This window comes from Melospiza georgiana, chromosome 20, assembly GCF_028018845.1.
Source record: "Melospiza georgiana isolate bMelGeo1 chromosome 20, bMelGeo1.pri, whole genome shotgun sequence".
NCBI lineage: Eukaryota > Metazoa > Chordata > Aves > Passeriformes > Passerellidae > Melospiza > Melospiza georgiana.
Window position 1 is genome coordinate 7901332 of NC_080449.1, and position 21960 is coordinate 7923291.

Sequence of the window (21960 nt, forward strand, 5' to 3'; positions counted from 1 at the left end):
GAGCTTCTCCAGCCCTCCAGGATTTTTGGGTGAACACCAAGCTTTGTAACAATTTTCTACTCAGGGAAGGAAAAATGAGCACAGCTGCTTGTAATCCCCAGCTCTGCTGGATTTAAAGCATCAGCTTAAATAATGCACACCTGGAAAAGAGGTTCCTCTGCAGGGCAGGTGAGTGCAGAGGACAGGGATGTCTCTAGAAGTCCCAGGACACTCCAGGCTCTGCAGTGGGGTTTAGCATCCTGCTGAGATCCATCCTGCTGGGGCTGGACCCAGCTGCTGCCCAGCTGCATCTGCTGCTCCCCAAGGAAGGATGTATCAGAGCACAATGATTTGTTTTTATTGGGAATATTTGCTTCCTGCCACCAGGATGCATGTGCAGCAGCAGAGAAGCATACAGCAGTGCAAGACCTTCTGCACCACGTGAGGCAGAAAAGATTTGTTTAGAGGGGTCTGTGTCACCCAGACATCTGTGGGAAGGAGAAGTGTCCAAGAGTGAAGTGCTGAATCTGCAATCCTGCCCACCTTCCTCGCAGCGGGAGAGCAAAGAATTCCACCCCAACCTTCACCACACAGCTCAGCCCGAGGCCACAGCTGCTCTGGGGTGGAGTTACTGGTACAGAAACCTTCACCTGAGCTGAGCAAAGGCTGAGCATCAGTGTGAGCAGGTGTGTCCCCAGTGTGGGCACGTGTGTCCCCAGTGCTCAGTGAGGGCTCAGCGAGAGATCTCTGAGCAGAGCAGAGTCAAGGGAGCAGATTCAGTGCACAGGACAGGTGGGAGGGGAATTTCAGCCTTAGTGCATGGGACAGCTGGGAGGGGAGTTTATTTTCTACTCATTCTGGCTTTTCCCCTGTGCTATTCAGACTCTGTGCTGCCCTCAGAGGAGGGAGGAGGCACTGAACAGCAGAGGTTTCCTCCTCTTCCAGAGGGATGCTCCATTTCTGCTGCTGCTGGCACCTGGCACAGCTGTGTGGCAGAGCAGCCCATGGGCCCTTGTCACCATGCCTGTACCTGGTCCCAGCCTCTCCTCCCCAACATTTCTGGGTGACCCTGCAGAGCAGCAATGCTCCTTTCAAAGCTCCTCTGCTCATTTCCAGAGCTTTCTGCAAACACCAGCTGCTCCAGGCTGTGAATGGCAGCAGTGGACAGCAGGAAAGAGCTGAAAGAAAACTCCCCCAAGGCAATCAGGGCACATTTCCAAAATGGCAACGGCACGAGAAAGGCTACAAACAGCAGGGAGAAACTCAGTCTGAAGCTCTGGGGCATTTTCAGGTATTAGTGGCATGTGGACTAGAGTGCCCTTTGGGAGAAAACCCTGTCTGCAAAGCCCCTGTTCTGTGCCAGCATTTCAGACATTCCAGAAGCCCCAGAACTTTGTGTCCAGCAAATGTGTTCAGGCTGTGTGTCCAGGGTAAAGGATTCCTGCTGGCTTCTCCAGGCATGTCACTCTGCATCCTGCTGTGGTGAGGCTGAGATGGAAAAGCCTCAGCTGTGCTGGCTGGGAGCTGCCAGGAGCTCCAGGTCCTGCTGCAGTGGGGCTCCTGGCAGGGAGCTGTGGGCTGTGGTGTGACACGAGGTGGCACTGGGAGCACCGAATGCTCCAATGGCTTCACAACATCACCCCTGGGGTGCTGGCTTCCCTGTCAGCCTGCCTGGAAGGCACCAGCCTCCTGTGCTCCTTGGTGGAGAGGGAACATAAGGGACTAAATGCTTAGGGACTGACATTCCCAGAGATGCACGTGGCTGGGCAGGAGAAGGGAGGCTGCTTTATAACCTCTGCTACCAAGCACATCTGCTGACTAAGAGACTTTGTGGGACCCTCATGATTCATGGGATCCCTTTGTGGGATCCCTGTCTGATTCATGGGATATCCATGACCAGGAGGAAAAGGTCACAGTCACAGTTCCAAACTCAGAAAACCTTCCCTTCAATGACCTCATTCCTCAAGGAGTAGTCCATGTGCTTTCCACCCCTCATCCTCAGCAGGAGAGAGAGAAACCTCCCTTCCTGCACGTCCCTGCTCTCTGGTGCCTCCTCTGACAAATCCTGATGGCATCAAGGCTGCGCTGAACATCCTCAGGGTGCAGGTGACCTCCCTGCTGACATCTCACACACACACACTCTCACTCTCTCTCACTCTCTCCCTCCCCGTGGGGCCCAGCAGAGTCAGGATGAGGGGGTTTGGGTGCTGGCCCTCCCTGGCTGTTACCAGTGTGGGGTGGTGGCCAGCAAGATCTGCAGGGCCATGGAGAAGCAGGGCAGCTGGGCCACGCCGTAGGCCACGGAGCGGGTGGGAGCCCTCAGCTGCAGCAGGTAGGCAATGGTGTGCACGATCCTTCCCACACAGAAGATGAGGAAGTGGATCCTGGCCACCGTGGGACTGGGATCCAGCAGGGAGTAGATGGCTCCGAGGAAGAGGAAGGGAAAGATGTTCTCCATGTCGTTGCGGTGGGCCCTGAAAAGCAAGATGAGGTTGTTTCCCTGTTTTCTCTCATTTCTTCTTCCCATCCCTAGGTGCTGCTGGGCCTCTTCCCCCATTCCATGGAGCCCCCAGAAGTGTCAGTTCTCCCCTACACACAGGAGAATTTCACACCCTGTGTCTCTCCCTTGGGATGCTGAGCTCCTGAAACTTTCTCTCCGTGACCGAGACGCCTTTGGCACAGCAGATGACAGCTCCAGGGTTGGAGCTTTCAAATAAACAGAGCAAAACACAGACCCTGCGAAGCTGCAAAGAGCTCAAAACTGGTGTGGTGCCAGCACGGCATGGCCCCAGATGTGGCCACGCTACACAACAGAAGGAGATCCAGAGCACAGCTTCTGCAGTGGAGAAATCACAGCATGGAGGGGCTGTGGCTTCACCTCTCTCCATGAATGGGGGACTGGGGAGGAGTGGCCCAAGGGGCTGGAGGGGATGCTGTGGCCATGTGGTGACACATCAGCACTGATGGAGCCAAGCCCTGTGCTCCAGATGAACAAGCACCTGCCTGGGTGTCACAGCATCACTGCCAGCACCCACAGTGCTAATGAGACAGGATCTGGTCAGGCCATGAGTGAGGTTGTGCCTCTCCTCTCCACAGACACCATCCTCTGAACAAGGAGCTGGGGGTTCAGCAGGGCTGGGAGGACAAATGGAAGAAGGAGGAGGAGAAAGGAGAGAGCTGTGAGGCAGCCAGGGCCCCTTTCAGAGGCACAGGGTAAATGTCCTGCCCTGCTCTGTCCTGCCCTGCACAGACCCCTGGCTCTGCTCCCCTCCAGGCACAGCCTGAGATGAGAAGCTGACATTGCCCTTGCTCTGGGGAAACACCTTGGATTGAATGTGTCTCCTCCAGGGCTGCAAATCCATCAGCAAGGATGGGCTCTGAGAGCTCCAGCTGCCCAAGTCACATCCCAGGATGCCCCAGGTTTTTGCTGCAGCTCCAGTTATTTATTTTTATGGCAGTTTGTTTATCCTGAATAATCAAAAGAAGATTATGATTATTATTTCTGCTATTATTTTATTTTTGCTAGGAAGGAAACAGCTCATTTTCCATCCTCCTCCTCCCCCTGGCAGCCCAGCAAGTGGGGGTGGCACTGGATGTTTTGTGATTCTCACAGAAGAGGGGTAACATTCAGAGTTTGCCCAACCAGAGAGGCAAAAGTTATTGTAATCCTGTTCAGCCTTTTCCCAAATCCCCCAAAAGTGACAGGGACCAGTCACTCTGCTGCCTGTCCAAGCTGTGCAGGGATCTGGGGTCCTGTCAGGGCAGGACACAAAGAGCCTTTGAGTGTGGGTATGGGGTGAGACATTGGCAATCTGTGGGACTTTGAGCACCTGGAAAAGAGCTAATCAGAGTTGGATGCTGAATGCAAACCCAGATCCTTCTCTTGCCCTCGCTCCAGTGCACACCATGCCAAAGATTAAACTGCTTTCGTGAGCAGGGTCCCACAGCAGAGCTCGAGGCAGTCTGACCATCTAGAAAATTACTCAATTAGTGAGTCCTTTAACCTCCCACTTCGTGTTTGCCAGCAGCTGGTGCAGAGGGAATGGTGGCACTGGGAATGCTGTCACCAGATGGAATGGTGGCACCAGGGGGAATGGTGGCACTGGGAACGCTGTCACCAGAGGGAATGGTGGCACCAGGGGAATGGTGGCAAGAGGGGGAATGGTGGCACTGGGAATGCTGACACCAGAGGGAATGGTGGTACCAGAGGGAATGGTGGCACCAGGGGGAATGGTGGCACCGGGAATGCTGACACCAGAGGGAATGGTGGCACCAGAGGGAATGGTGGCACCAGGGGGAATGGTGGCACCAGAGGGAATGGTGACACCAGGGGGAATGGTGGCACCAGGGGGAATGGTGGCACTGGGAACGCTGACACCAGAGGGAATGGTGGCACCAGAGGGAATGGTGGCACCAGAGGGAATGGTGGCACTGGGAACGCTGGCACCAGAGGGAATGGTGGCACCAGGGGGAATGGTGGCACTGGGAACGCTGACACCAGAGGGAATGGTGGCACCAGGGGGAATGCAGGCACTGGGAATGGTGGCACCAGGGGGAATGCAGGCACTGGGAACACTGACACCAGAGGGAATGGTGGCACTGGGAATGGTGGCACCAGGGGAATGGTGGCACCAGGGGGAATGCAGGCACTGGGAACGCTGGCACCAGAGGGAACGCTGACACCAGAGGGAATGGTGGCACCAGGGGGAATGCAGGCACTGGGAATGCTGTCACCAGAGGGAATGGTGACACCAGGGGGAATGCAGGCTCTGGGAATGCTGACACCAGAGGGGATGGTGGCACCAGGGGAAAGCAGGCTCTGGGAACCCTGGCCCCGCTCACCTGAGGCACCGCTCCACGTCAGGGTCCTGGCGGTAGAACTGCAGGCCCCCATTGCGCAGGGCGTCCTCTGGGTTTGCAAATGCCTGGAAGAGACAGCCAGAGACAGTCCCCACCTGCTCACAGCCTTCAGGAACACCCCACAGGCAGAAGATTTGCCCCTAATTTTGAAGTCCTGACGGGATTTTACCTGCCCAAATTTGTTACTGCTCTTTATAAAAACAGAGGTCGCTGCATTTCCATGCATGCTGTCCTGCACCTCCTTAGGAGTTTTTTGTCCAAAAATCCCAGTGCTGCCTGCTGAGCAGGTCCCAAATGATGGTTTCAAGGGAGCTCCCACCTCACCCCCATCCTCTTCTTCCCATGAAATCCATTTAGAGAAGATTTTCCAGCCAGTGAGATTGCTGCTGGCAGAGAGCTTGCAGACACAATGCAGCCTCCAAAAGATAACCAGGACTGGCAGATTAGAGAACATTTCCTGGCTGGCTTTTTGGCAGTGACACTGTGTGGCTTTCCCACAGGAAAATGGGATCCTACACTAATAAAGTTAAAAATGAAAATTATCTGTATGAGCTCCTCACCTATGTTCGGAAGCTGTTCCTCAGGGGCCTGGCTACATCTGACAGCTTCATTTTACAGCCTGGAAAGGGCCCTGGTGCTTTTAAAAATTATGGTACAAGCCCAAACTGTCCCAGGGCTGGAGCATCATTTAGAATCACAAGGGGAGAAGACAATTCATCAGTCACAACGATGCCACAGCACAGGGTATTTGTGCTCTATCTGAGACCAGAAATGTCCCCCTCCCTCTCCACTGATGAAGTCAGAAACTCCTCAAGTACTTTAAAACAGATTTTACAGAAAGCTGGGTTTTATCAGGAGCTGGGGTAGTAAAAGTCCAGTTGGCCCCAACTCCTGACAGCAGCTGGTCCTCCCTGTATTTTCCTCCCCAACCAAGAATCATCTCCTCCAGCTATTTTATTGCCCATGACTTGCTGCTCTCCTGGAGCATTCCCTTAACCAGTCAGCCTCCAAAAGCCCAAAAACTTTCTGCTACACCACAAGAAAAAAGACCATTGCAATTTCTTCTTAAACTTTGTTTTTTCCCTTCTCCTCTTTTTTCCAGACCCTGCAAATTAACTGTAAACAGACTCTTTCTAGAAGCATCTCACCTGCTTGGCATTTTAGATCTGATTATTATTTAGATTAGGTTTCCAAAATCATAAACATCGAGCTACAGATAGTAGAAACAAACAGAAAGGGTCAAAGAGATGTGAGATATTTATCTGCTGCAGTTGAAAGTTTTGCTTTCAACTGAAGTCAAAGAAAACTCAGCTTGCTTCAGGAAAATTTTGCTGAACTTTAGAGGAATAAAAGAAGAAAGTAAAACACAGAAACCCAAGCAAAGAGCCAGAAAGGGGGGAGAAGGAAAACGAAACTGGATCTTACCTTCTTTCTGAGTCTCACTTGGCCAGTAATGATGGCAACGACATACATTTTTAAAATCAGAATCGTGCTGTAGAACGTGAACGACAGGAACACTTTATTTTCCATCATTTTGGGAGGAGAACTTGCTGCTGGGTCGCTTCAGCACCCAAAGCCAGGGGAGATCTTGGGCTGCGACAGAGCCTCGCAGGAGAGAGGCAGGAACAGCTGCGTTTAAACACAACACAAATCCTTCATTTTCCAGAGAAACCCTCCAGCCAGGCTGCCGGGACAGCGAGGAACCCCCAGCCAGCACACGGAGCAGGATTCTCTGCTGCTCACACCTTGCTGTCAGCAGCTCCTTGCAGATGGGCTCCCCGGGGCAGGAGACAGAGCCCTGGAGAGGGACCTGGCACAGAGCTGCGACCTCTCCGAACCAGCCCCAGCTCCACCTCTCCGAACCATCCCTAGCTCCACCTCTCCGAACCATCCCCAGCTCCACCTCTCCAAACCATCCCCAGCTCCGACCTTTCCAAAGCAGCCCCAGCTCCGACCTCTCCAAAGCAGCCCCAGCTCCGACCTCTCCGAACCATCCCCAGCTCCACCTCTCCGAACCATCCCCAGCTCCACCTCTCCGAACCAGCCCCAGCTCCGACCTTTCCAAAGCAGCCCCAGCTCCACCTCTCCGAACCGGCCCCAGCTCCGACCTCTCCAAAGCAGCCCCAGCTCCGACTTTTCCAAAGCATCCCCCGCTCTGACCTCTCCAAACAATTCCCCAGCTCAACCTCTCCGAACCATCCCCAGCGGCGACCTCCCCAAACCAGCCCCAGCACGAACCATCCCCATCTCAACCTCCCCAATCCAGCCCCAGTTCTGACCTCCCCGAACCAGCCCCAGCACGAACCAGCCCCAGCTCCGACCTCCCCAGTCCATCCCCATCTCCACGTCCCCAGTCCAGCCCCGTCTCCCCGCGGTGCAGCCGCCGGAGCATCCCCGTCCCAGGCGGGCGCTGCTCACCCCAGAGCGGAGCTCTGCGGATCGCTCCGTATCAGGAGGAGCTGGGAACGAGCTCAGCGCCCGCCCCGGCAGCCTGCACTGCCTCCCAGCGCTGGGCTCACTCCCAGGGCAGAGGCAGCCAAGCCTTGCCCACAGATCCACCTGCACAGAGGGATGGACAGCGGACAGAGCTGACTGCCCCTCCCAGGGGGGATCGCCCCTGCAATGACCAGCCTGGAACCCAGCCAGGAGTGTCCTGGTCTGCAAAGCCCTGAAACTGCACAAAGCGAAAACTGCCCGCCCAACCCAAAGGCAGCTCGTTCTGAACCAAGGCAGCCAGATGGAGTTTTGTCCTTGGTTTAAAAAGTGCAACGTGAATTTAGAGCTGGCTGCTCATCAGCCATGAAATATTGTGGAATAAAGAGTGGGATTGGAGCCTCTGCAGGCAGCCGGGCTGCTATTTAATGCAAAGTTAACTCCTTCTCCCCCAGTGCTAGCAGCAGCAAACCTCAGGGAGACAGAGGCGTGGGGGCTGACAGGAGCTCTCCAAGTTTATTAGAGTGGAAGGGCTGGATTTGGTGTTCATTTCTTTAACACAGGAAAAAAAAAAAAAACCCAAACAAAACAAAACAGGAAAATAGAAAATTCTCTGCATTTGCCTCTGAATGTCCCTCATGGCCATTCTGCCCTGGTGCTGCAAACCCGAAGACACTCCACTGCTCCATGCAATGCTCTGGCTCAGCTTCACGACATCTGAGTGTGTGCATGGAAGCACAAAGCACTGAAGAAAAGGCAAAGCTGGATGTGCAATGGGACCTGCAGTGCAAGCATAGGAACTGGACGTAGCTCCAGTGATTTGTGTTGCCATGGCATGGGGGTGAATGTGCAGTGCTGGCCATGTGGTCTAGTTTTTCTACCCAATACCCAGAAAAGTTTTGAAAAACCAAAACCTCCTACCAATAAATATTCTGTACAATAAACCCACAAATAACAGAAGATTTGATCACTGTCAGCAGCACTTTGCACTATAGTGGATAATAAGATGTAAAAGCTGGCCAGTTAAATGTCTAGCTGGCAGACAAGAATTTTACTTGAAATTCCAGGAATAGTTTAAGAGATTTGTCCTCTCCCACCCCACAAGGGTCATCTTTTGGCAAGTCTTGTGTCCTCAGAGTGTCAACCTGGGAAATTAAGATTGCCATTGTATTGTTAGGGCTCTATAAAGCCACCCTGCAGTTGGGCAATCCAAAACAACCATATCTGTGACATTCAATAAATTGTGCTATTCCTGAATCCAGCTGGCTCTTCTGAACGTGACCAGACCTATAGTTCACAGGTTATTGATGCACCTGGCATGGGGCCTTAGAGTTATGTTTTTAGCAGTGCAGGAAGCCTTTGATAAACCACAAGCATTGGTTTTAGGAGGGAGGTACTTGCAGTTGGTCACCACCACCCTGGCACTGGGGAGGCTGCAGAACAAGTCCTGGCAGAGCCCAGTGTGGAGCTCTGCAGCCTCTGGCAGGCTGCTGCCCTGGGGTGGGAGTGGGGACACCAGGACACGCAGCAGCCATGTGGATCCAGGTTCTGTGCTCAGAGCTGGGCTGCTCACCAGTGCACTGCCCCCAAACCCACCATGCACCCCTGGAGCTCAGCAGGGCACTATAAACGCCACAATGCCAAGTGTGAGCAGGCAGTGGCAAAGCCACATCCCAAACACTGCTCCTCCCATCCCTCCTCTCCACAGCTGATAGGGATCTACCCACAGCAGAGAAGACCTCAGTGCCCAAGGTCTGGGGTTATGCAGGGCCAGACCAGCCCCACAGCATGGATGAGACATCCTCCAGCAGCCCTTTCTCCCAGGAGCCTGGGAGAGAGAGGGCAGGCAGCCAGACCCTTCCCCAGCACATCACACCCTCCATCCAGCAGCTCCAGTCTTTACCAGCTGATGATCCAGTCCACGGGGCCTTCAGCAGTGGGACCTTTTTCCTTCATGCACCTTCTTCCCCTCCCAAGGCAGCCAGCAGCTCGCTGAGCAGCAGGAATATGCACCTGCAGACAAGCCAGGACTCCTCCTGCCAGCCAGCCAGCCAGAATTCTCCTCCTTGGCATTGTTCAAACACTGGCAGGGAGCCCTGGACAATTTGCACCAGCAACTGGCACAAATTTACATTGAACAGAGAGATCAGGAAGCACACCTTGTTTAGGGATAATCCCTCGGGGCAAACTCAGGTGTGGATGTGTTAATTTAGAAAAAGGTTTTTTTTCTGTGTGTCTATGGATTTCAAACCCCTTTCTGTGTGTCTATGGATTTCAAACCCCTTTCAGTGTTACACAGAGTGGAACCCCAGAGAGGAGGGTTATGGATGGGGAAGAGGAGCAGCAGATGACTGCAAAGGCAGGTGCAATGCTCCTGGGATCCCAGCTCCTTTTCAGATTACAGGTTCAGGGCTCTCATGCTGGGTAGAACACATCCACCCTTCACCTTCCTGGCTTTTGAGACCCAAGGCAAGGCAGCTGCCGGAAGCGTGTTCAGCCATCCCATTAATCCATGCTGTTAATATTCATGGTCTGATCCTCCTCCACAGATCACATCCTGCCAGGACAGAGCCCTTGCCTCAACAAGGCCAGGTCCTAACAGCAGTATGTCTTTAAACTGCAAGTCATGCCTTAAAACCTTGAGCATGAGAGGTCTCAACCCAGGACAAGATCTACCTAAACCCAACACCACTAGACAAAAACACTGATTTGGTTTTTTTTTGGTTTTTATTTTTTTTTCTGAGAAATTATTAATAAAAATAAGTGTGAGGCTTAGAAAGATTAGGTTGTCAGGTTAGACTGACCTCAAGAGCTGTAGGGAAAAAATGCAGCATTTTGCTGGAGGAGGAACTGAACTGTAGGAAGCAGAAGGAATGAAAAATTAATGGGAAATGCTCGAGAAAAGTTCTTAAAAATAGAAGCCTGTAAAAGTGATTCTGTTTGGCAAGATTATGAAATAAAAATCACTCTCAATTCCCACACAGGTTATTTATTTGACCAAGTTAATTACGCTGGAGTATTGTGACTACATTTTTCCAGTCTTGCTCCTCTGGGGAATTTCCAGTGGCAGCAAAAGGAGAGAGAGGGTTGGTTCAGTGGAGCACTGGCACGTCCGCTGGGGTGGCACAGCCTGGGCTCCACCCTGATCCCAGAGGTACTTTGAGCAATTACAGCCCCAGAATTTTCCCTAAGGAGCAATTACATCCCACAGCAGAGAGCCTGAGGGGGCTGCTCCAGGCTGGAGGACATGGGCAGGTGGGTGGCACTTCTCCAGCATGCTGGTGGAGAATGTGCAGAGCCCAGCTGGCATTTAGCTTGCTCTGAGCACACAGCTCAGCCCAGGAGCTGAGCTCCATTCCCAGCTTGCTCCAATGCCACCCTGGACACTGGTGCCCTCCTGCCCTGCCATTTCCTCCTGCTGCTCCCAGCACAAAGCCTTGGAGCCTGCACACCCCTGCGCCCATCCTGGGAAACCCAGCTGCCAAGGGAGGCTGTGCTGTGCTGGCTCATCAAACACGATGACTTTTCAAGTAAAGGCATGAGTGCTTTAGCTGTTTATTAGTGAGAAGGGTGCTCCACCTGCCTTCCCTCCCCAGCCTGCACGAAAGCTCCCACCACCATGACGCACCTTCCGTGGAGCTGTGAAATCCTCTTGCTTCACCTGCAGCTCCCTATCCCCAGACTCCAGGGCTCCTCATGCTTGTTTCAGCAAGCAGGACACAGAAGACGCTGCAAAGTCAGTAAGCAGAGGAACCATCAGCACCTCTGGCCCCCAGTATTAGCATCTGCTGTGGTTTGACACTGGCCAAACTCCAGGCACCCACGAGAGTCACTCGCTTGCCCTCCCCTGCCACAGCTGGGCAGAGGAGAGAGAAAATTAACAAAGAGTTCATGAGTTGAAATAAAGACTGGGGGAAAAACTCCAAGGGCAAAACAGGTTCAGCTTAGAGGTACAAAGTGAATTTATTCCTAATAAAATCAGAGGAGGATAATGAGAAGTGAAATAAACCCTTAAAAAGACCTTTTCTTCCCCAACTCCTCTCTTCTTCCAACCGACAGTGCAGGGAGACAGGACATGGGAGTTTTGGCCATTTCATCACTGAGATTTTCTTCTGCTGCTCAGGGAGAGAAGTTGTTCCTCTGCGAGACTGTGGAGTCCTCCCCACAGGAGACAGTTCACAGAGAGCTTCTCCAGTGTGGGTCCAAACTCATGAGCAGCAGTCCTTCCCATCAGGGGAAGCTTCTAGCACCTTCTCACAGAAGCCACCTCTGTGACCCCCCCAGCTACCAAAAACCAGGCAGAGGAAAACCAACATCTCAGGAAATAACTGGGATGCTTCAGCCTTCAGCAAACTCAGGCAGATTTTGTCTGGTTTGCATTTTGAAGTTGACAGCACTGGCTGCAGCTATCTGAGAGGCCTCAGGCATGAGGGATGTGAGATCAGCCTCTCCCCAGTTGTCCTTCACACACAGAAGAGCAGATGCCTGCAGCAGGAGAAAGGAGAGGCCCAGGGAAGGGGCAGGCTCTGGTGGCTCTGAGCTCCAGGCAGAGCAGAGGAAGCTGCTGCTCCTCAGGCAGGGAACAGGCCCAGGGCCAAGTCAGAGGCAGCGACATGTCCTCCTGCCTTCTCCTCCAGCCCCATCCACCATCCCTTCCTGGGCTGCTGCCCTCCTGTCCCCTGAGCTGTCACACCCACCCTGGCTGCAGAGCAGTCACTGTCCCCTCTGCTGCTGTGACACCAGAGATGCTGAAGAGAGGCCATCAGGCTGTGGGTGTGTGCAAGCAGATTATTCTCTCATGTTCTGAGCCTCACATGGATCCATGCCTGGGCTTTCTCTCAGGAAAGAATTCCTTGGCTGTGCTGCTCTGTGCCTGCAGGGATGAAACCCTGCTGGGAGAGGGGCTGAGGGAATTATCCCTCCTCTCTCCTGCTCTCCCCCTCTGTCCCAGCTGGTTTAGGTGCTGGCTTTAGGCAGAGCTGCACCTGCCACTGCTGAGAGCAGGTGAAGGTGGGAGATGGGCTCAGGGCCTGGGGAGTAGGGGAGCTGTGCCTCTCTCTCTCTCTCACTCAGCCACACCTCAGCATCTCGTGATGTGTTTTGCTTCCCAAGAACCAGATCCCATCAGATGTAAACAACAGGCAAAAACCACTTGTGTTACTGCCCAAAAACAGGGAGTTTCCCTGCCAGACTGGGAGAGTAGAGGAACAAATTACTGCCAAAAATGTCAGAATTTGGGAACATTTCCTAGACTTCAGGAATTTGCAGAACTACAGCGTAGATACAGATTCCCTGCTGGGGTGCTCTGAAACGAGAGCAAAGGTAAAGGAGGCTGCATAATCCAGCCTCCACATGCTGTTATGGAGAGATGGGAATCAGGGCATGGCAATCACAGCATCAAGAGCCCTGGCTCACTAACAGGGCTGGGAGAGGGAGCAACTGTGGCCCCTTATTCCAGCCTTATTTCCAGACCTGACATTCAACAGCAAGGAGCAGCTTCAAGGTGAAAAGTAGAAAACAAATCTTTTGTTTCCTGGGCTGTTAACCCTGCCTTGCAACCCAGGAAGAACAGGCTGAGCTTGTTAATTTTAAAGTCTTTTAAGCCCTGTTTTCACCAGATAGGCATTTTCAAGCCTATCAGCACAAGAGGGAATGGAAAGGTCAGCACATCATTGCCTGTCCCAAGCTGAGTGGCTACACCAGCCTGGTGAAACCAGCTCCAAGGAGAGCCTTTGCCATGGAGCTTCACCCACCACAAAGCTTTCCAAAACACAGAGCTTATTTTCAAACCCCTGAGTTCTCTGTGTCCCCTTCATCACCCCCAAATTAAACAGCAGCATTTCCTCCCCCCCTCCTGTGTGGGTCACATTGTCTAGATCCCTTTAGCACACATCACAATCTTGTAAGTGGCACTTTGTAACGTCCTGGGGGACAACTGAGGATCCTAGAGCAGATCAGGACATCCTTCCCACAAGGTCTGACTCAGGCAGAGCTCAGAGCTGCTCAGTAATTTGAGGTTTTATGAGTCAAGTCACTGTGTCATTGGTCCAGACACAGCCTAAAACTTTCCCTTTTTCCTGCACAGAGTCATGAACAACACATCTTTTGGGCTTGATTTTAGGCCAAAAGGTGGTCTTTCACCTGGTTTCAATTCTGATGTTGTTAATAAACACCCCTCACTAGCAATGCTGAGAACACCCTGCCCACAATCAGCCTGGAAAGCAGGGAGCAATTCAGCTGTGTTATTTACAGCCCCCTTGCTGCAAGGTTTTCATTGTGCTGTTGTCTCAGCTGGCCTCTTGCTCACTGCAGTGGCAGCACTGGCACAACACAACACGACCCAGGCTGTGTTACCCTGACTTTATCCAGAGCAGAATTTGGGTTGAATGATGCAAAGAAGTAGAAAAACCTCTCCACTCTGCTCTGCAGGCAGTGATGCTTGGACTAACCATCCTAAGTTGTCTTCTCAGCCTGAATGATGCATTGGCAGGAGTCTGAGGGCCAGCCCAGGTCCCACGTGCTGACTGCTCTCCTGATTTACAGCCCACACCCTCACAATGTTCCCAGAAATCTGCCCCACCCTGTGTTGATGCAACCCTGGAGCCCTCCATGGGGGAATATGTGCTTTTTGCAGTGTTTTACAAAGCAGCAGAATGCATCTCTCTAGCACAGCACCACTGACTCGGGCAAGAAGGAACAAGGAGTTCCCCCATCAGCAGGAGAGAAGATGGATCCCAGCTGTGGGAAGGCTGTAGGGACAGGAGGCTTTGGGATGCTGCATCAGTGGGGCTGGAGCTGCCCCACAAGGAGAGGTGGGCATCAGGAAGGGGCAAGGAGCTGTGCTGCACCTTAACTGCAGCAAGGGAAGTTGTGTGAATGCTCAGTGGTGGAAGGAGCTGCTGCTCTTCACCACGAGTGAGGCCCTTGCAGGGCTGTTTCAGCTCTGGGACTGTGGTTTCAAGGTAGGACTTGTCCCTGTGAGAGACAGCAGTGGATTGAGGCTCTCTGGTCCCGTTCACCCTGATTCATCCCATCTTCAGAAGTCGGAGATTAACTTAAGCTCTGAATCACAAGGTTTAATTCTCTTTCTTGTAAATTTGTTGTCATACATGAAGTTAATGTTGGTAATTACATGCATCAAGTCACCATCCAAACTGTTAAAATTGAATTACTTCTCGAGACAATGAAGTTCCATAATGAAACATGATTTAAATTAAGATGATGACGATAATAAAAATAATAATAATATTTTTATGGGATCTTCTTCCCCTCTTGTTCATGTCACAGACAGACATGTAGGGGAATTAAGAAGAATAGCAGTTCTTGCTCAGCTTTGCCCAGCATTCTCCTCCTTTGAAACATGTCTGTGAAAGCACCTCTTACTCAGCTTTACTTCAGTCCCATTTGCTTTCATCTCTCTTCAAAGGAGATTTCTCCACGCTTTTGATTATCCCAGTCATACTTTCATATTTTCCTCTACACTGAGGCAAGCAGATGACCAGCACATGACTGCCAACTCCTTTACCCCCTGCACTTCAAACGTCCTTCAACCTCCTAAAAACTCATTTTTCTTTTAAATGCCACAAGTCCTCACTGAGGGGTCTAGGATGACTCCACACCAAGTTATTTAGCACTCCAGAGGGGCTACTCCCAAACTGTAGGAATTCCAGCAATGTTGTATAGAAGACAGCCCTGGGCCACTTCACAGCTATCAGCATCAGATCTGGCTGCTCATCCCTGTTCCTTGGGGCCTCTCTGAATCCTGCAGCCAATCTCCTTTTTTTCTGTGCTGTTAGTGTGGACCTAACATTGTTCTTTGCAGAGCACATCCTTCTCCTCTTTTCAACTCATTCCAGCTCCCTGTTGGCCACAGGGTTCCCAGCCCTCAACCACACATTTTAACAATAGCTGGAAACCGGAGTCCTGCGGGGAACATTTTATTTTAGCGGAGTACATTTTTCTTCCTGTTAGATAAAATTTCTCCTGGAAAAAGAACCTAACAGTTTCAGATTTGACCTTTATTTAACACTGAGGAATCTGTATGGAGGTGATACTTTACAGGTCATTCAGAGTAAGATTTGAGGCATTAAGTTACAGGTCATCAATGACATTCTGAGTCCAAACCACACGGAAGGACAGACCTGGTGGAATTTCCAGGAAGCCTCACTAGTCTCCACAGAAATCACCAAACCCCTTCTTGCTCAGGTGACCCTGCTCCACAACCTCCCCAGCACTTCAAGGGGCCCACACCCAGCCTCGCTGAACAAATGGGGAAGCTATTTGTTTTATTCACTTTTGCTATTTGTTTTATTCACTTTCTCCTGATGAACCTACTTGGTCCTCAGTGTCAACTGCTAATTGAGCTAATTAAAACCAGACAGAGATCTTGGGCATGAGCTGAAGTCAGAGCAGGGAAAGCAGAGGCACCAGTCAGAGCAGCTGCCTTGCAAGACTAATTTTAGTGACCTGTGTTTGTGGCTCCTCTCAGGAGATGGGTGTAGGAGCAGGGTGTTACCTGTGCTAAACCCCAAACCAAACACAGCCTCTGATTCTGGTCCAACCAGAATTGGGTCCAACCCAAAACGTTTTAAATCCTCTTTCACCTACAGGTCCAAAACCATTGGATGGGGCTGTCTGCATAATAACAGCACCACCTTTGTGCTTTGGATGAGGTACAAGCCTCTCACCACATCAGAGCCCATGACTGGGGTGAGGGCACAGCATTACTCATGCCCTACTCTTCTTGAGGAATCCTCCCACACCATATGAACTTAGTGTTTGCTTATTCCATGCAGCTGAAGTTTCATCTCTTTCACACCGTTTTCATTCCTAAATTATTATCTACAACATAATTCTATTTAAGATAGAATATGGGCTAAAGTTTCTCTATTATTTCTTGTTCTTTCAGTGAGAACTATTGCTACACAGGCAAACAGGCTCACACGAGACCTGCTCTGCTCCAAGCCAGCCTGGAGAACAAAACCAGAAATGCCTGGAGCCAAGCCAAGCAGGAACACTCTCCAATTTCAAATTCTGGGCTCAATTTTAAAAGCAAGGTTAAAAACCAAAAGCAGGATCAAGGCAGGTGAAGTTTAACTCTCACAGAGTCCCCATCTTACCAGCACCTATAGCATGAGGTTTAATTCTCTTTCTTGTGGATGTGTTGTCATAAATAATGGGAATGTTCTATGTTTACATGCCAAGTTCACTGTGCTCACCATTCAAACTAAACCACATCCTTGGACAATAAGTTCCAAAATGAAACAAAATCTGAATTGAGATGATGGTGATGGTGATAATGATGATTATTATCATCATCTTTTTATGGGATCTCCTTCCCCTCTTGTTCATGTCATGGGGAGACAAGCAGAGCATTAGGAACAGATGATGTGGCCAAGCCAATGTTGCAGGAGCTGGGTGAGAGCACCTTGACTTGACCCCAAATGCAGCTCCCAGATCTAATCACTAAACCACAGAGGATGTCTACTCCAGGAATGTTTACTCTACAAGTCAAAACAGAGCCTAACTGCCCTCATTGATAGCCCATCCACTGGGTCTGTCTCTACCATTTCATACATTATTCATCTGGACCTTGCACGGAATCAGAGCCCAGAGGCCAGAAGGGGTGAAAAGGCAAAGCTGCTAATGGTAAAGCACCTCCACACCCTGCTCTGCTTTCCTGAGCTCCTGCCCTGAGGGTGCCTCTCTCAGCTGCCAGCCCAGGTGGATTTGCATGGTCCAGTGGACACTGCTGCTTATCTGCACCTGGCTTTGGGTGGCGCCTTTATCGTGGAATCACAGAACCATTCAGGTTGGAAAAAACCTCTAGGATCGTCAAATCCAATCCCTAACCTCCTTGGTGTTCACCACTAGACCACTTCCCAAAGTGCCACATCCACGTGGCTTTTCCAGGGAGGGTGAACCAGGCTCTGAGCTGCTGGGTCCTCTTGTCCTGCAAAGGCAGAGACCCAAAGCAGCCCATCAAACACCCACCTGAGCCCCAGTGTCTCACAGCTCTGGTAGTTAAGAGTAGTTAACCAGTAATTTAACTCTTAATAGCAATTTTCTCCAAGCTATTCCTTAACTTTATTCCTAGCACCAAAATATAAGACTGGAGTGTGCCCAGGATGTAAAAGTCCATTTGAGAAGTGGACACTTCTTTAGATTGCTCAAGTACAGATTTAAAAACTCTTCTCTTCAAAGCCTGTAGCATTTCTGGCAACTCCTTTTCATATGAACATAATAAACCTCTGGTTCCAAAGCCCAATGGCTGCCTCCCTCCATCCCTCCTGCCTCTGGAACACACAGTGGCCTGTGGGAACAGAGCTGTTTTGGCTGCCAGGCACTTTAATAATTCCATGTGCTTGTTCTGAGAAAGACCATCTCCATCCATCCCTGCTTGGTGGAGCTGATATGTGCGAAAGATCAAGCAGGTTCCAGCACCAGGACTCGCTCCATGAAGAGCAGAGAAGTGTCCTGCCAGCATTGTCACCTTGTGCTTATCTACAGAACATTCAATTTCCAGCAAGTTCCCACGGTAGGCAAGAAACGTGAGACAGCAGCTTCCTTCACCTACAACAGAGCACAGCTGAAACACAAACACCTTCCCTCCCATCCCTACCAGGTAACACGACCTGTGTAGCTCCACCTACACGTTAAAAATCCCATTTTTCTCCCTCTGCAGAGCTGTGGCAGCGCTGCCAAGCCCTGCTCGGTGCCAGCTGCTCTGGGGAGGAGCTGTGCTGGTGCAGACTAGGGACAGCTCTGCCTGAAGCACCTGAGCATCCCCAGCATCCCAGCTCTGCTTGTTCACCCTGCTGGGACAGCTCGATGAGATTCTGCCCTCTGACTGCAGCCTGGGCTCAGGGAAGAGGGCTTTGACATTGGGCATCCAGACAGAAAACACTTTTTTTCTTGTTTTAGGGAAGAACCTCTCAATGGAATTTTTCAGAGACGGCAACCAGGACAAAATCCAACCCTCCTGGTACCTCAGAATTTCACAAGTGTTCAGATGAATCTCAGAATTTCACAAGTGTTCAGATGTGATCAGATGAATTATTTCCCAAGGGCAGATTTACTGCACAAGTATATAATGTTCTGTTTCACTCAGATGACAAACTCATCCAAATCCTTCTCTGTTGGACTGTCCCTCTTCACACAGCACAGCACCACACACTGACCCAAAGGACTCTGTGATTTTGTGCCCCAGATAAGGATTTTGAAGCCTGTCCAAGTTGAATCACAGCTCAAGCTCTTGAGTAAACATTTCAGTGACAAAGTGGAATTGTTAAACCCTTTGCTATGAACTACTGTGTTGAAAAAAAAAAAACCTTTCATCATCTGCAAACCTCAATTTTCCTACCTGTAAGAGAAGGATGACAGGCTCTTGACTCCCTGGGTGTTTCTAGGATTAGACAATGTCTGCTTAACATTAATGTAGATGTTGGTATTTTGTGTTATTGCTTCTGTCACATTACAGAAAGGTCAGGGAACATATTCCATGACTCAAGAGCCTTTCCACAGCATTAGTGTAGTGCTCAGAGCTTAGCCAGGCTCTGTATTTGGATAAAGCCCACCACAATCCCACTCTTTAAAGATCCCAACGTACGTCAGAGTGGCAGCCCTTTCCTGTCACTGCCTCATCTCTGTGTTTAGGATAAGCAGCACTTGGAAGATGATACTGAAATTAAAGCAGAGAAAGAAAACAAAGCAAAACCACACATACGGGGCGTAGGGGGGTGTGTGGTGTGGTAGAAAAAGGATAAAAATAAAGGAAAGTCCCCTCAGAAAAACTCAGGCTGTTAGAGAGCATCTAGCCAGAGTCAGAAGGCAGGGAGAGATTATGTAAAAATGAATATAGGGAAAAATGAGTCTCCTAGCTCTCCTTCTTCAGTTAGAAACCTTCCACGGGAACCTCTTGCCAGCCCAGCGACTCATGTAAAACAGCACATTTCCAAACCTCTTTCACAAACAAAGCATTTGGAAATATTGAGGACCTTACACATCCTCCAACAAAAACACAGACTTTTTCTGGGAAAAGCATTGATTCATAGATCTTGAAATTCTTACCTGGAAAACCCTTGCACTCCATGAACTGAAGATGGGGCTGCAGCCCTGATTCCCAGCACTCTGTCCCCTGGCTGGAGACATTTTCCTTGGCTCACCTGCCAGCTGGGAGGTTCTGCTGCCTTGTGGTGCTGCCCTGAGAGCCCTGCTCACCAGCCAGATCCCAGATTCTCTGAGCTCTCTGCCGCAGAGCTCAAAGTGAGCCAGCCCAAAGTCCTGCAAATGCTGCCTTTAAACCAATCAAATTGCAGGTGGCAGGAAATTCCACCACACCAGAAGCAGGCTCAGGCCAGGCAAAAATCTCATCTGAGACTTTTCTCTCTCCTCACCCTTGGCCTTGAGCACCCCATCTCTGCATCCCTTATCTCTTGCTTTGCAGCACAGATACCGCCTCTCCATTGCTTCCTCTACCACAACAGCTTTGGCTCCCCAAAGTATCCACTACAAACACCCTATGTTGGTGTTTGCAGTGGGTAATTTAGGGTGCAAACACCCTATATTGGTGTTTGCAGTGGGTAATGTGGGGTGCAAACACCCTATATTGGTGTTTGCAGTGGGTAATTTGGGGTGCAAACACCCTATATTGGTGTTTGCAGTGGGTAATTTAGGGTGGAAACACCCTATGTTGGTGTTTGCAGTGGGTAATTTGGGGTGCAAACACCCTATGTTGGTGTTTGCAGTGGGCAATTTGGGTAGGACCCGCAAATTCCTACCATTCTTCTTCCTATACTCTCTGCAACATCCTCCCTTTTCCCACACCCTCTCCTTTTCACCACACCACTTTCACTGCTGATCAACACTCCAAATCACAGACACTCCAAATCACAGACACCCCAAATCACAGACACCCCAAGCCTATTGCACGCTGAACACCTACCTAAAGTTCTTCTCTGCTGCAGATTTTCAGTACTTCCAGCTTGTGGCAGCTGGTTCAACATGACCCACTGCTGGCCAACCACCCCATCCCTGTGCTGGTCAGGAGGGCAACATCAGGGCATGACAGGATGCCAGTTCTGTGCCCAGGGCACAGGAGGGTGTTGAGGAACAACGTGTTCAACACAACAGGCACAAAACACTGCACTGTGGACTGTGTGGTGCAGGGTCTGTGCTCCACTTGGAGCTTCCAGACTGCTGTTCAAGGAAATTGCCATCAATGTCAGCCTCATCACCACTATTAGACTTCTCATCCATGTCCAGGCCCAGCTTGAACCCATTTAACTTGTAATGGATAATGAGATAACAGCATGACATGCAGCAGCTGAAGATTATTTAAACACCCATCTGGTACCTGTTATGCAGCATACGTCCTATTGTTGTATAGGAAATATATGCCACCTCCCTCCCACATGGAAAGGAGAAGATATATAGATATATCTCATGCTACTCCTTCTTTTTGCAGATGAGGTAATTCTCCTTCTCTGTGCTGTTTCTAGCATATCACTTTGGATTTCCCATCTATATTTTGGGAGATGCAGTCTCTTCTGAGCTGTTGAGACCTTGGGAAAACACACAAGAGCACCGTGAAAAATTTGCTCAGGACATTTCATCCCCTTCATACATCACTCAGAAAGGTCTGCTATGAAACTGATTCACTCTTTGCAAGACAACGTGGCACTACCCTTTACACCAGAGGGATTCAGGGGTGACAGTCCACATCTGTGTTTGTTGGACCACGCTGATTCTACAGGGGAATGGTGAAATACCTGCTGAAGCCTGAGGGGTGAGCAAGGCAACCAGCTCACACTGTAATAAAATAAATAAAAGGCAACCTGTCCACTGTAATAAAATAAATAAAAGGCAACCTGTCCACTGTAATCAGATGGACAGAGGAGAATCTGCAAATCCCAGCTGAACAGCCTGATTTCTTTATCCAAACCCTCCACCTTCCTTCGCAGGATGATTTTGGCTGTTTTGCTGGAATGGCTCTCGCAGCTCTGGCTCTCTGCGATCCCTCAGCAGCCGCGGGCCGGGTCGCTGTGTATCCCAAGAAATCACGTTTCACAACACAAGCCGTCAGCTCTGCAGATGGGCGTCCACGCTTCTCTGTTTTCCTCAAACTCGACTCAGTTCTCTGCAGGGACCAAACCCTGTGTCTGAGGCCCCATCTAGCGTTCAGCACGGACAGATGCAGAGGAAAGCGGTGTCTGGAGAACTCCCAGCATTTTCAGCGGTATTAAACCACTTTTATAAAACTTATTTGTCTCCAAGAGAGCCCAGGTGACATGGAATCCTGCACATCCCACTGCCTGTTATTGCCTCTGGGCTCTCTGGGTGTCCAAGTGGAAACAGCAGCAGGAAAGCCCTGGGAAACCAGCACACCCCGGGGCTTGGAGGACAACAGACGGCTGGGCAAACCCAGGAATGAAACCCCATTTCAGCCTTGGAATGGGGAGCCGAGGCTGTGAGCTGTGCCCCCCTCAAAGGCTCGATGGCAGCTGGCAGCCTGGATTCTCCATCACCGGCACCTCCTGGCTGCTCGGCAGTCGGCAGCACTGGGAGCCCTGGTCAAGGCAGTCATCAAATCCTGAGCAGGTTATTTTGAATACTAAATAGCGCTGCTCAGTGTTTCTCCAATGAGATTTTAAAAATAAAATGGGAATTGCTGAAAAGCGCGTTTCACAA

The 21960-nt window shown here is 50.7% G+C and overlaps 1 protein-coding gene across 1 annotated transcript; it reads right to left on the reverse strand.

The window, feature by feature from the left end:
• Positions 1-321: 321 nt before the first annotated feature.
• PTGES (prostaglandin E synthase) lies at positions 322-7594 on the reverse strand. Its single transcript, XM_058038113.1, has 4 exons — positions 7258-7594; positions 6265-6468; positions 4822-4904; positions 322-2453 (listed from the first exon to the last, which is right to left on the reverse strand). Exons 2-4 carry the CDS (start codon positions 6370-6372, stop codon positions 2204-2206), a joined length of 441 nt encoding a protein of 146 aa, XP_057894096.1. The 5' UTR covers positions 6373-6468; positions 7258-7594; the 3' UTR covers positions 322-2203.
• Between the last annotated feature and the right edge of the window lie 14366 nt (positions 7595-21960).